At 39.3% G+C, this 12,696-nt stretch overlaps 1 protein-coding gene across 2 annotated transcripts in view; it reads right to left on the reverse strand.

Annotated features, from left to right (window-relative positions):
• Positions 1–11,400: 11,400 nt before the first annotated feature.
• DNAH7 (dynein axonemal heavy chain 7) overlaps positions 11,401–12,696 on the reverse strand; it is a 607,644-nt gene continuing 606,348 nt past the window's right edge. For both annotated transcript variants that reach the window (XM_073633106.1, XM_073633105.1), the window contains one exon: positions 11,401–11,739. In XM_073633106.1, coding sequence (XP_073489207.1) covers positions 11,533–11,739 — 207 coding nt within the window. In that variant the 3' untranslated portion in view covers positions 11,401–11,532. The remainder of the gene's footprint in view (positions 11,740–12,696) is intronic.

Genomic DNA, 12,696 nt, shown 5'->3' on the forward strand with positions numbered 1-12,696 from the left:
TCAGAGGGTTAAAACGAGTCCACGGCTGCAAAAGGAGTTCTGAGCTTGTTTTTTCAATTGAAGAAGCAGCCTCTGCTTTGGGCAGCTATAAAGACTTTCTATAGTTTGTAATGGGATGGAAGAACAGCATTGCACATGTGCTGCCACAACCTGTAACAATCATGCAACTGTAATGGATAATATTTTACTAGTTATGTAGCCATACAAGTGTTGAAGGAAAAAAAAGTTTTTTTTTTTATCTGAATGAATGGTGTGTTCAGAATGTTGTAGGGTTTATTATGCTCAATGTTCTGCTGTATATGACTTTAGAAATCATATTGTACAGAATTTCTCTCTACTGAAAGTGGTATTTAAACTGAAGACCAAAAATGTGATATATTGCAGCTTACCAATCATTAGATGTGGTTGCAATTTTCCTTGGCTTTCTCCCCCCCCCTCTGTTTTTATCTGGTGACCTGGCCAGTAAAACACCTGTATTAAGCCTTGTACACATGCTTAGATTTTTGGACAACCGAATGTCCATTTTATGTGGCATGATAGTCTCATGTCGAAAGTGAAGAGGGGTTACTTGCAATATGAAAATATTTGTATGACAGAATACATCGTTAGAAGTGACATAACGTGTTGAATAGTTTTGTATGTATTCTTTCTTTTCGGAGCATGCGTTGTCTTGCTCTTCCTTTTTTTTTTTTTTTTTCTTTTGGACGAAAACCACACTAATGAAACGAAAATTGAATGTTGAATTCACATCCGACAAATTTTAGTCACCACATCCAGCTTTTGTGTATGTGTGTGTATATATATGTGTGTGTATGTATGTATGTATGTATGTATGTATGTGTGTGTGTGTGTGTGTGTGTGTGTGTGTGTATATATATATATATATATATATATATATATATATATATATATATATATATATATATATATATATATATATATATAATCATTGGCTGAGAGCGCTAATTGGGAGTCAGTCGGCTGCTGCTTTTCCAGCATGCTCATTTGACAAACTGACAATACACACAGGCCAAATATCGGGGTTTTTTTTGTTTGTTAAACCGGCAAATGTCTCCCGACTTTCAGCTCATGTGTGCCCGGCTTAAGGCTTCGAACCTCTCCACCACTTGCATTAAAGCACAGAAGGGGTCCTGTGAGCCATTCAATTAAATCAATGCATTATCTTCATACAGTGAAATTTTCTTGAGCGAGCCCTGATAGATGTCACCCATTTCTGCGTTCTGTTGAATAGACCATGCCAGTAGTTTGAAAACAAGTGTAAATAGAAGAGGATAGAGTGGGCAGCTCTGTCAGGTACCCAGCTGAAGAGAGAATAATGCAGATACGTCACTGGTCGTGTGAAATCTTGTTTGAAGCATAGAGTAGCGCAAGCTGCCCCATTTAACTTAACGCCGGCGCCTCCTGGCCCTTTAAAAGGCTTCTGATGCCAGGGGTGGGGTGGGTTTCTGATCATGTGACTGCTGTGATTGGCAGTCACATGATTGGAAAGCTCCCGATCACAAGTAGGGATCGGGAGCTTTCAGTTAGCCGCCGGTGGCTGGGCGCATATGCGGCCACTTGGCATTACGACCCACCTGCTGAGAGGCTGTATATATGCGTACCACTGACGTGAAGGGGTTAATAAACTGAGGATCAAAACCCATCCTTGACATAGTTTCCCAAAGAACGCCTTTTTGAATATGCAACATTACCAAACCACTTTTCTGATATTAATCAGGTATTAATCTGGTATAAACCCAGATTGGCTTGAGTTAACTAGTGAAAGAATGACCTTGTTCAAACAATTAGAGTACTTTATCTAGGACGTTAACATTGCTATTCAATAAAGAAAGGGAGTGATGAGAGCCTCAGACTTATTTCTTAACTGGGTTTGGGTTATAGAATAATAAGCCTTCGGACGTGGAGTCTGGTAAACACCCTGCTCCTCCTTTATTCTTTGAATAAAGCAAGTCATTTTGGGGTTAACATGTCAACCTAAGCCTGATGCCATTTGCCACGTAGGCCTTCAAAGCCTGGTGTCTTATTACAATTAAAAAAGAGTTAATGGCATTACCAAACAGGGAAGCTGTGTACCCAATAATCAGTCATATAAGTAATGACTCGCTCAGCCACCTTCTCTGTAGATATCCAAAAGGGGCTTAGCCTCCAAACGCAGAGAGGGGGCTTATGTCCCATCTCCAATACGAAATTCAGAGTGGAGTGATCCAATAATGTTAATGATAATGTGATCCGAGTCCTAGAGGAAATATGTCATACTGTGAGGGTAGTTCGTCTGAGGTAAACAATGCATAGTCAATTCTAGATCGGGCCTGATTTTGGATGGGATTAATAAAAAGGGGGGACAGAGTCTCTACTGGGTGGTAACCTAGAGGCCCAGTAATACAACATCTAGGGAGCCACATCCCATTAGACACTAGAAACAACTGAAGACCAAGTATGGACTTTAGAAGTGCCCCCAAAAATCACTAAGTTTAAAATTTACAATCTCTTTATGAAACAATTGTTATTAAAACAATAAATATTCTGTCGTCATTTTGGCTGGAGGGGTGCTCTCATACTTTTCATACAAATAGAGCTTTCTTTTGGTGGTATTAAATCACCACTGGGGTTTTTATTTTAGGTGCTACAAATGAAATAAGACTGAATTTTCGGGGAATGCGTTTTTTTTTCCCCATTTCTGTTATTACATTTTGCAAATAAGTAATTTTTTTTATTCATAAATGTTGACAAATTTATGCTGCTACATTTCTTTGGTAAAAATAACCCAAATCCGTGTATATTATTTGGTCTGTGTGAAAGTTAGTCTACAAGCTATAGTACCAATCATTGAAAATTGATCACACCTGATGTACTGATGGCCTATCTCATTTCTTGAGATCCTAACATGTCAAGACCATACAAATACCCCCAAATGACCTTTTTGGAAAGTAGACCGCCCAAGGTATTTAGGAGGCATGACAAGTTTTTTTAAAGTTGTATTTTTTTCCCACAATGCTTTGGAAAATGAAGAAATAATTTTCCATTTTCTATTTTTTTTTTTTTTTTTTCCATTTCTTTCACACGGCATAGGCATACTTGCAACTACAACCCAAAACACACTCTTCTACTCTTCCTGAGTATGGTGATAACACATGTGCAGGGTGGCTAAAAATCAATGATTTATTGATTTTTTTTTTTTTTATCAAATTTATTTTAATAAAATCTAAAGATGGTTTTCTATTTAAGATACATTAATAATTTTAATTTATTCAGCGTGAAAAGATTTAAATCAAATACACCCTGCACATGTGTGAGACTTTTTCACAGCCTGCCCACTTTAAGACCAGACCTCCTTCTGACACTTTTTGCTTACAAGCAAAAATCTGAAATTTTTGCTAGGAAATACTTGGAACTTGGAAATACTTGGAACCCCCAAACATTATATATTTTTGTAGCAGAGGCCCCAGAGAATAAAATGGTGGGGTTTGCAAATTTTTATGTCACACGGAATTTGCAAAGCAGTTTTTCAAGCGCAATTTTGCACACTAATACATTTTAATGAATTTCATTGCACACAGAGACAATGTCATACTCAGTTTTTTGGTAAAATATGGTGTTGTGCTGGGTAAATGGGTACCAAACATATTGTGCTTTAATATTGCATACACTTGTGAAATGGCTCCAAACGTCGGTATTTAAAAATCTCCTTAGGTGACGCTTTATAAGCCTTTATTGGTTACCAGTTTGGAGGCACACAGGAGGTCTGGTGCTAAAATTATTGCTCTCGCTCTGACGTCTGAGGCGATACCTCATGTGTGGTGCGATTGCTGTTTTATGTATGCATACAGGACCAACGTGTGCATTCACCTTTGCATGGGGGGGCGCTTTAAATGTTTTTTTGGGTGGGACACTGACAGATGTTGGTTGTCCACCAGTGGACCCTGACCGATGTCACAATGGAACACTATTGCAGATGCTTTTTGCACTGATACAGATGTGTTCATGGGGATGCTGACATGTTTTGTGCACTGGTACGGATGTTTTGTGCACTTATAGATGTGATGGGGCACTGAGACGGATGTTTTCTGCACTGGTTCAGATGTGATGGGGCACTGTGACATATTTTTGGGCACTGGTACAGATGTGATGGGGCACTGACGTTTGTTTTGTGCACTGGTACAGATGTGATGGGACACTCGCGCGCGCACAGAGCTGTCAGACATTGCAGATATTTTTTCAGTGGCATTTTTTCATCCTAGGCCTATTTCTTCCTTGTTCTCTCTCCCCTCTGTTTTGTGCTCCCAAGCTCACCCCTGGAATGGTGAAATACCTGTGACACCACACTCGTGACTGCTGCATATGGTCTTAGTAGTCTGTACACTTATAATGGATTTGTACCATGTTGCTGTGATGAGCCGTATCTTGTAATTTATTATGTTTGTATTTAGATTGCATGTGTTTTTTTTCATCGATACCTCCTGAAGAAGCAAAATATGTAGAGGCAAAAGGAAGGTTGGCGGAGCTCCCTATTCCAATATAATATTGGTATTTGTGATATGATCAACTCTGCACCTAATCCAATTTGGGAGTCCTCCCCTCCAACCAGAATTTTGACAGAATATTTTTTTAATTGGCATTGAGATTGTAATGCTTTGGGCACCTATAAAGTCCATATTTAGTCTTCTAATGCTTTTAGGTTTTGGATTGGCATGAGCATTCCTTAGTGGTTAGAAATTTTCAATGCCATATATCCACATATCCGTAAGCTGCACACCCAGTAGCAAATCATTTTGGAGTCTGTTCATAGGGGTTGTAATCTATCTAAGGTAGGATCTAATGATGAGTTAAAATCGCCCAAAAAAATGTCTAGTACAGGCTGGAAAATGAGCACGTTAAACACGAAGATCTGTAAAGATTGTGGCTACAACCCTGATATGTCATATATTTTGGAGTGGAGAATAACATATCTTCCTTTAGGACCAAATACATTGTGAAGGAAAACAAAAAGGGAGGCCTTTTTGGATGAGAACTGAGTAAGAGTAGAGAGAGTGGAAGCTCCATGCCACCCATTTTTTTTTTTTTTTTTTTTGAGGGCTAACATTTGGAACCTACTAATTGGGTTTCCTGTAGACATAGCACATGTGGTATATGAGCCTTGAGATACTTGAACAAACTGGTCCGTTTTAAACTTGGAATTTGGGCCCCTAACATTCCAAGAAAGAAAAGATATGGTAGACATGGGAGCTCTGACATATAGATGAGGATCAGGATCCTGCAAATGACAATGAAGTCGTCCACCAAGCTTCTAAATTTTCCTTATGAGATCTGTATGATTTATCTTTACTGGTGGAGAGAACCTCTGACAGCGTTGGCTCTGGTCCTTCATCAGACCCTACCGAGCTGGGAGACATCTGTTAGATAAGATTTGGTGGGGCCAAGGTCACTGGAGAGAGGAGGGTGTCGAGGCGTCTGCTGCATTCTAAAACAGCTCAAGAGTAGAGGCATGTGAAGACTGCAGGGTGGTTGGGTGGCAGCCATCTTGACAAGAGCATGTGGTATTCCTCATCCTGGCCAGAGGTGTTTTTTTACGCCTTTCCATCAACTACCAAACACCAGATGCAGTGGAGAAGGTTTCCATGGTCCAAGAGATACCAGGGTTTGGCAGTTAGTGGAGGATCGCTCCGGAGCTGCAGGTGGATGCATCCGCTTACATCCCACATTAGGACCCCCCCCCCCCCCCCAAACTTTTATAACTTTTAACCAGCAAGTTTGTAGACATTAACCATACGAAACTGATTTTAGGATTTACTGGATACATTAAAGTTGAATATAGAAATACTAGGAAATCTGTGTTAATTATTTAAGATTTTGATGCTACTCCATTTTTACATATCTAATGCTAATCCCACGTGTATCTGATTAGCGGTTGATTACTTGATTTAATATGTGGTCTAAAAATACAGTCCTTGAAATGGTTTACTTGGTGATATTTGTTGTTTAAAACACTATTTGACACATTATATTTATTATGGCAGGACCTCAGGTTATTTCCATATTTGGTTTAATTTGCAAGCCTGCTCAAGCCAAAAAGCTAAATACACTTGATGCATACACTGCTACTCTACAAAAGTTGTAAGAGAATGCACATACTATTGTGATCTGACCACCCCTGATGTGATGTAGAAATTTCCGCATGAGTCACTTTTCTCAGTGTCAACAGTTCATAAGACTCCACTACTGTCTCACTTCAAGTTTGCTGTTTAGGGTGTTAGTGATCTTTTTGGGTTACCCTTCTGCCCATCTGTTTTGATACTCATTGCAGGTCTAATTAAATTTTTTAGCCAAATTCTAGCAAACATAAAGACAGATAGAAAAATAGTTATAAAGCAATTGCAGTTTGAGTATAGTACTACATAAGTGAACTAAAGAGCTTCTACTGGCATAGATGCCTTGAGTTTTTTTTTTTTAATTACAATTCTAAGACCTATTTTGACTATAAACTAGTGTGATGTTGATTGTTGCAACAAATTTCTACAGGTTTATCTTTGCTATATTGTCTCTCCTGAGTTGTGTTCTGTTTATCAACATTCCAGCTCATGTCTCTAATGAACACTTTTTTTTTCAACAGATTTTTGGAATAAAAATTGTTTATGGATTTCTAGCCTATGCATTGTCATATATGCAAATATAATTTTTTTTGTGAAAGGTTTTCTATTAGGAAAATTGAAGAGTCCTTGTCACCAGTAGATTTAACCACTTCAGCCCCAGAAGGATTTACCCCCTTCCTCACCAGAGCATTTTTTGCGATTCGGCACTGCGTTGCTTTAGCTGACAATTGCAACGTTGTACCCAAACAAAATTTACGTCCCTTTTTTCTCACAAATAGAGCTTTCTTTTGGTGGTATTTGATCACCTCTGCGTTTTGTGTTTTATTTTTTGCACTATAAACAAAAAGGCCGACAATTTTGAAAAAAAAAGCAATATTTTTTTACTTTTTTTTGCTATAATAAAAAATATATATAAAAAAAAAAAAAATTCCTCCACAGTTTAGGCCCATATGTATTCTACATATTTTTGGTAAAAAAAAGTGTATATTGGTTTGCGCAAAAGTTAGTGTCTACAAAATAAGGGATAGATTTATTTATTTTTTTTTTTTAGTAATGGCGGCAATCTGCGATTTTTATCTGGACTGCGACATTATGGCAGACAGATCGGACACTTGACACTATTTTGGGACCATATGACATTTATACAGTGACTGATTACTGTATAATGACACTGGCAGGGAAGGGGTTAAGCACAAGGGGTTAAGTGTGTTCCCTGGATGTGTTCTAACTGTAGGGGGGTGGGCTCACTACAACACGAGAACTGCTCCCGATGACAGGGAGCAGTAGCTCCCTGTCATGTTGCTAGGCAGAACAGGGAAATGCCTTGTTTACATAGGCATCTCCCCGTTTTTGGCTCTCCTCGCCACAATCGCGGGCCGCTGGCGAACATCCAGTTCACGGGACCCGCGTGCCCGCTAGGCGGAAGATTCAAAGGGACGTACGGGTACACCCTTTTGCCTGGCCGTGCCATTCTGCCGACGTAAATCGGCGTGTGGCGGTTGGCAAGTGGTTAAACAGAAATCTTCCCGTAAGGTTAAATGTCAATGTTTGTTTATAAAAGCCTCTCATTTTGTAGACACCAAAAGCCATGCTGCTGGGTGCCGCCATCTTGAATGTGATGGATGCAGACTCAGATTTTTCACTCAAGTGATGGGGTGGGCAACTACATGGCGATGTAGAAAAATGTAAAATAATGCATTTGGGTGGCAAAAAGATGAATGCAATCTATACACTGGGGAAGAACCTCTGGGGGAATCTAGGATTGAAAAGGACCTGGGGGTCCTAGTAGATGATAGGCTCAGCAATGGCATGCAATGACAAGCTGCTGCTAACAAAGCAAACAATATTGGCATGCATTAAAAGGGGATCAACTCCAGAGATAAAATAATTCTCCCACTCTACAAGACTCTGGTCTGGCCGCACCTAGAGTATGCTGTCCAGTTCTGGGCACCAGTCCTCAGGAAGGATGTACTGGAAATGGAGCAAGTACAAAGAAGGGCAACAAAGCTAATAAAGGGTCTGGAGGATATTAGTTAAGAGGAAAGGTTGCGAGCACTGAACTTATTCTTGCTGGAGAAGAGATATGGGGATATGATATCAATATACAAATACCATACTGGTGACCCCACAATAGGGATAAAACTTTTTTGCAGAAGGAAGTTTAACAAGACTAGTGGTCACTCATTAAAATTAGAAGAAAAGAGGTTTAACCTTAAACTACGTAGAGGGTTCTTTACTGTAAGAGTGGCAAGGATGTGGAATTCCCTTCCAGGTCTCAACAGGGAGCATCGATATTTTCAAGAAACTATTAGATAAGCACCTGAACGACCGCAACATACAGGGATATACAATGTAATACTGACATAATCAGACACATAGGTTGGACTTGATTGCCGTGTCTTTTTTTAACCTCGCCTACTATGTAACGAAGTTACAGTCTGTCTTCCCTTCCTCAGCAACTACATAAAGGGTTATGTAGGAAGGGGAGTGGCAGAGGAATTTGGACATATAGTAATGCTATCAGAAGAGAAGAGGGCTATGATGTGTGCTAGAGAACGGACGACTCCTAAGTAGTTTCATTTTTCTAGCAAGTTCAAAGGCATGTTGCACGTGAATAAAAAATGTGAAGATTAGTAAATCCTTGCAATTTAAGCATTTCAAATATTTGGATCTTCTGTTTTTTTACCTGCAATTTTCTTAAGTTGGTGGCAAGGTCTCTTTAACAAAGCCTGTCAATTAACTGTGCGCCCAATCTGTTGCATATGACTGAGCACATATAGTGCTATAATTACAGCTGGTCTTACCATGAGTGTCAATGTACTCCTTCCATTCTGTTCCATCTGATTTCCATTGTGCTTTTAAGGAGGATGGTACTACATTTAGCTTCCAGGGCTGACTGAGGTTTTTAAAATAGCAGTAAATGCCCATAATGGTTTTTTATATATAAAAGGTTTTCGGGGAACCCAAGGTGGAAATGCACAATTGCATCATAGATGACCATTTTGATCCTTCATAATTGAAATAAACGAGACTTGCTAAAGACCAATGTCCATTTTAGGGAAAATAGGCACAATTTTGCAGTTGTGAGATTTTGCTATATAAGCAAAGTCCAAAGTTCTAATGTACTTAAAAAAAAAAAAAAAAACAGAAGAGCATCCAAAGTTTGGGGTAATGTGAATTGATTTGACTGCTGGACAGTCATTGTGGGCAGATTCTGTGGCCTGCATTCATTTCAATACAACCCTGCTTCTTTGCAAAGTACTAGTGTACATTATTCCATTGACCACAAGAAAAACACCTATTTAGGGTGGCAGTGTTTCATTGTTGTCTGTCTTGGCGAAAATTTCCCTCACTTCCTGTCTTGAAGACACTGGGCACCAGAACACGAAGTGAGGGGGAATTCCTCCAGTGAAAAACAACCCAGCAGTGTTTTTAAGCTTTTTCACTCCCAACCAAAACAGATGTTTCAGCTTCACATGAGCTTGTGATGAGTGAGCCATAAGAATGCATTTTGCTAACCCCTAAAAGCCAAATGTATATTACGATTGTCATTTGTTTTGCTGTTTGTGAATCCTTTAAAATCTAATTTTGTGTTTACTGTGCAGAATGATTGCACACTATTCTAAAAAAAATATTTTTAACCTGCTAATTATCTGTAATTAGTAGTGTTATGTGCGTGTACAGTATCATTTGACAAGCTATGCACTAATGGGCTTAAAATTAGATTTTAGGCAGGTTTGTTGCTGCCAAAGAATAGGCATGTCATCCAAAGTGTCACCTTGCTAGGGAGAGGAGAGACTAAGTTCTGTCCCTTTTAACTGTTTTGTCCTGAGTTTTTTAAATGCACTCAGCTCTGGTTCACACTGATAGCGGGAATGAAATTGTGAGAGTTCAACTCACGCAATTTCATTCCCACCTGTCAGTCCTGACTTCGGGAGCGATTTCAGAGACATCTATGCAGGTTTCTGCACAAATATCAATGGAAATCGCACCCCAATAGTAGTACAGAAACTACTTTTGGGAATCTGTGTGGCGCTGCACCGGTTCAGACGCTGCAATTGCTGCCGATTTGGCATGCGATTTGACGTGTCAAATTGCATTCCAAATCGCATTAATGTGAACCAGGGCTAAAGGTTAAATTGAACGTGTGGCAATTAAAAATGTTGATTTACCCTAAAAATGAAAGAACATATCTTTTACTTAAATGATTTGATTGCTTAAGGCTTCCCCAAACCCCAACAAAGTGGCTATTTGAATAATGATTTTCTTCAACTGCAAAGCTATAACCATCCCCTTCTCATGACAATAATGCCCATGCCCTTTTATTGATTGAGGCTCCAGGCATAGTATATTGTGGGATGAAATTCATGACCTACAGTACCTTTTCTTTGACACCAAGAAATGCAGGTGGGACAGTCAATGTCACTGCATTGATAAATCATACAAGATAGGTCATGTCTGTATTAGAATATTTTAATACTTTACTGCTTTAAACCGCAACTCCCCTAAAGAAAACATTTTTCTCATTTTGATGGGTAGCGTTAGAACGTCTGTCTGGTTCAAATTGCCATCCATGACCTGATTGGTCTTTCCCAATTTGGGACACCAAGGAAAACACATTTATAGTAGAGGGAGGAAGCGTTGTTGCATCTTATAGTGTTTTTATTGTTGTCCTGGTTACTACCGCACATCCTATTTCATATATAGATAGACATTATAGGGACAGGAAGTAAAGGTATTCTCCCCAGTGGGGTCATAGACAGAAATAAAAAAATTGAGAGAAATGTAACTCTTCCCGAATCTATAATTGAAAAAAAAAAAAAAATGTCGGGAGTTAGTCTTTAAATTCAGTCTTTTCTATATTATTACAATGTCATTGTTCATATTAATCTGATTTGTGTATTTAACTACTTGCTTTACTTCATTTTATGTGAACTTTTGTTCATATGAGTTATGCATTCCAGCTAAAGTTATTATTTTGCAGTTTAAGCTGTAAAATATGTAAAGCTTGAAAATGAACATTGCTTGACCTTCATGAAGGTAATTAATGCTATTACAAAGTTGTCACTGTGTGACAACACATTTGAACTGTAGCTCGACAGTGCATCTAATCTGCTTTTTGCAAAATGTATAGATGTTTTGTTTTTTCAATGACTGTTGATGTGATTAAAAAAACTGATTCTAACTGCTTCCCATCTAACACAATCCCATGTTGTCTTCATGTTAAATATAAACTGTTATCTTTCATAATTGCTGTCTTCATTTTATGTACATTATGTTTTGAAACGTCAAATAAAATCTCAAAAGTATTTATTTAGTCATATTGTTAGAACAGAGTTATCTTGGTTTATAGTGCATTACTGTTTCAGGGTTTAGGCCAAATGTTCTTATAGTGGAAAGAATCCTAAGCAACTCTTAATATAGCTTATGAGCTAAGTTGACATAGTAAAGCGACACCTCGTCCAATCCAGTGCTCCTCAGGTTTATCAGAGAGAAGGGTCATTGCAATCACAAAATTTGTTGAGTGTCCAGTAGTGGACAGTGTGCCTCTTCTTTCACTGGTCTTGTACACCGGAGCAATGTAACATGGTCGCTGTGGGATGTCTGCTCTCTTGCAAGGCTTCAGCCACATCTGTAAGATATCAGTTATACGATTACCTGGGGTTTCTTGAGCAACAATATTTAGGGCACATACGGTATTATATATCTTATCTCATAGATCGTCAATCCTTTTAAATGAGATCCTGACTTAGTACAAGACTTAACCGTTCATTCTCATATTACCATTTTTGATAATCTAAATTTAGGGTTGTTGTAAATAACGGCTCTGTGTTATAACCCCTGTAATTCATACGTACGCCTTGTATGAGCGGTTTGTGTGGGGTTTTTTGTTTTTTTTTTAACCTCAATACTCTTTAGGGGGGGTACTATTACCATTGTCATATAGGGACTGGGTATTTATCATTGTTCTGATGTTCCAAGTGCCATTGCCCTCTTCCCGTGTGGCACGGGGGGGTTTTGGGACCCATGGTCCCTGCCACCTCTGGGAGCTGCGACCTGCGCTCGGGGCTCTCCCCTCCTCCCCCAACCCTTAGGGATGCTGGGGCCGCATGCCTGACACGTGTTGATGCCTCTATGCGCTGTGCATGTGACATCATACTGGCACCACACGCCGGCGTCTCTATCTACGTTATGGGGGAGTGGCTGCTTTGACCCATGACCAAGCATTTCCAATGCTCAGGTGTTGGTGCCATGCCCCCCTCCTTACACGCATTGTGTGGCGTTGGAAGTGGCCCAGCTGATGTGGCTCGGCATAAATGGCACCCAGGTGTTCACATTGTTTTATTTTGCCCCAGACCTATCTGGGTGCACACGTATACTCCTGGATCATGCTTCTTGTTTTCAAGATTAAAGTACTATCTGGCTTCCTACTCTTTTTTTGGCTTTTTACTCTTTCAGGGGTGACCCTAGGTGTTTCTTTGTGCTCAGTATACTTTCTGTAAGTACTTCACATGGTGACCAACAATCTTCCATCACCACTTTTACACACTACTTTACTTCTACTTTGCACACAGGTTCACCATTCTTG

This window comes from Aquarana catesbeiana, linkage group LG06 (assembly GCF_042186555.1).
Source record: "Aquarana catesbeiana isolate 2022-GZ linkage group LG06, ASM4218655v1, whole genome shotgun sequence".
Lineage (NCBI taxonomy): Eukaryota > Metazoa > Chordata > Amphibia > Anura > Ranidae > Aquarana > Aquarana catesbeiana.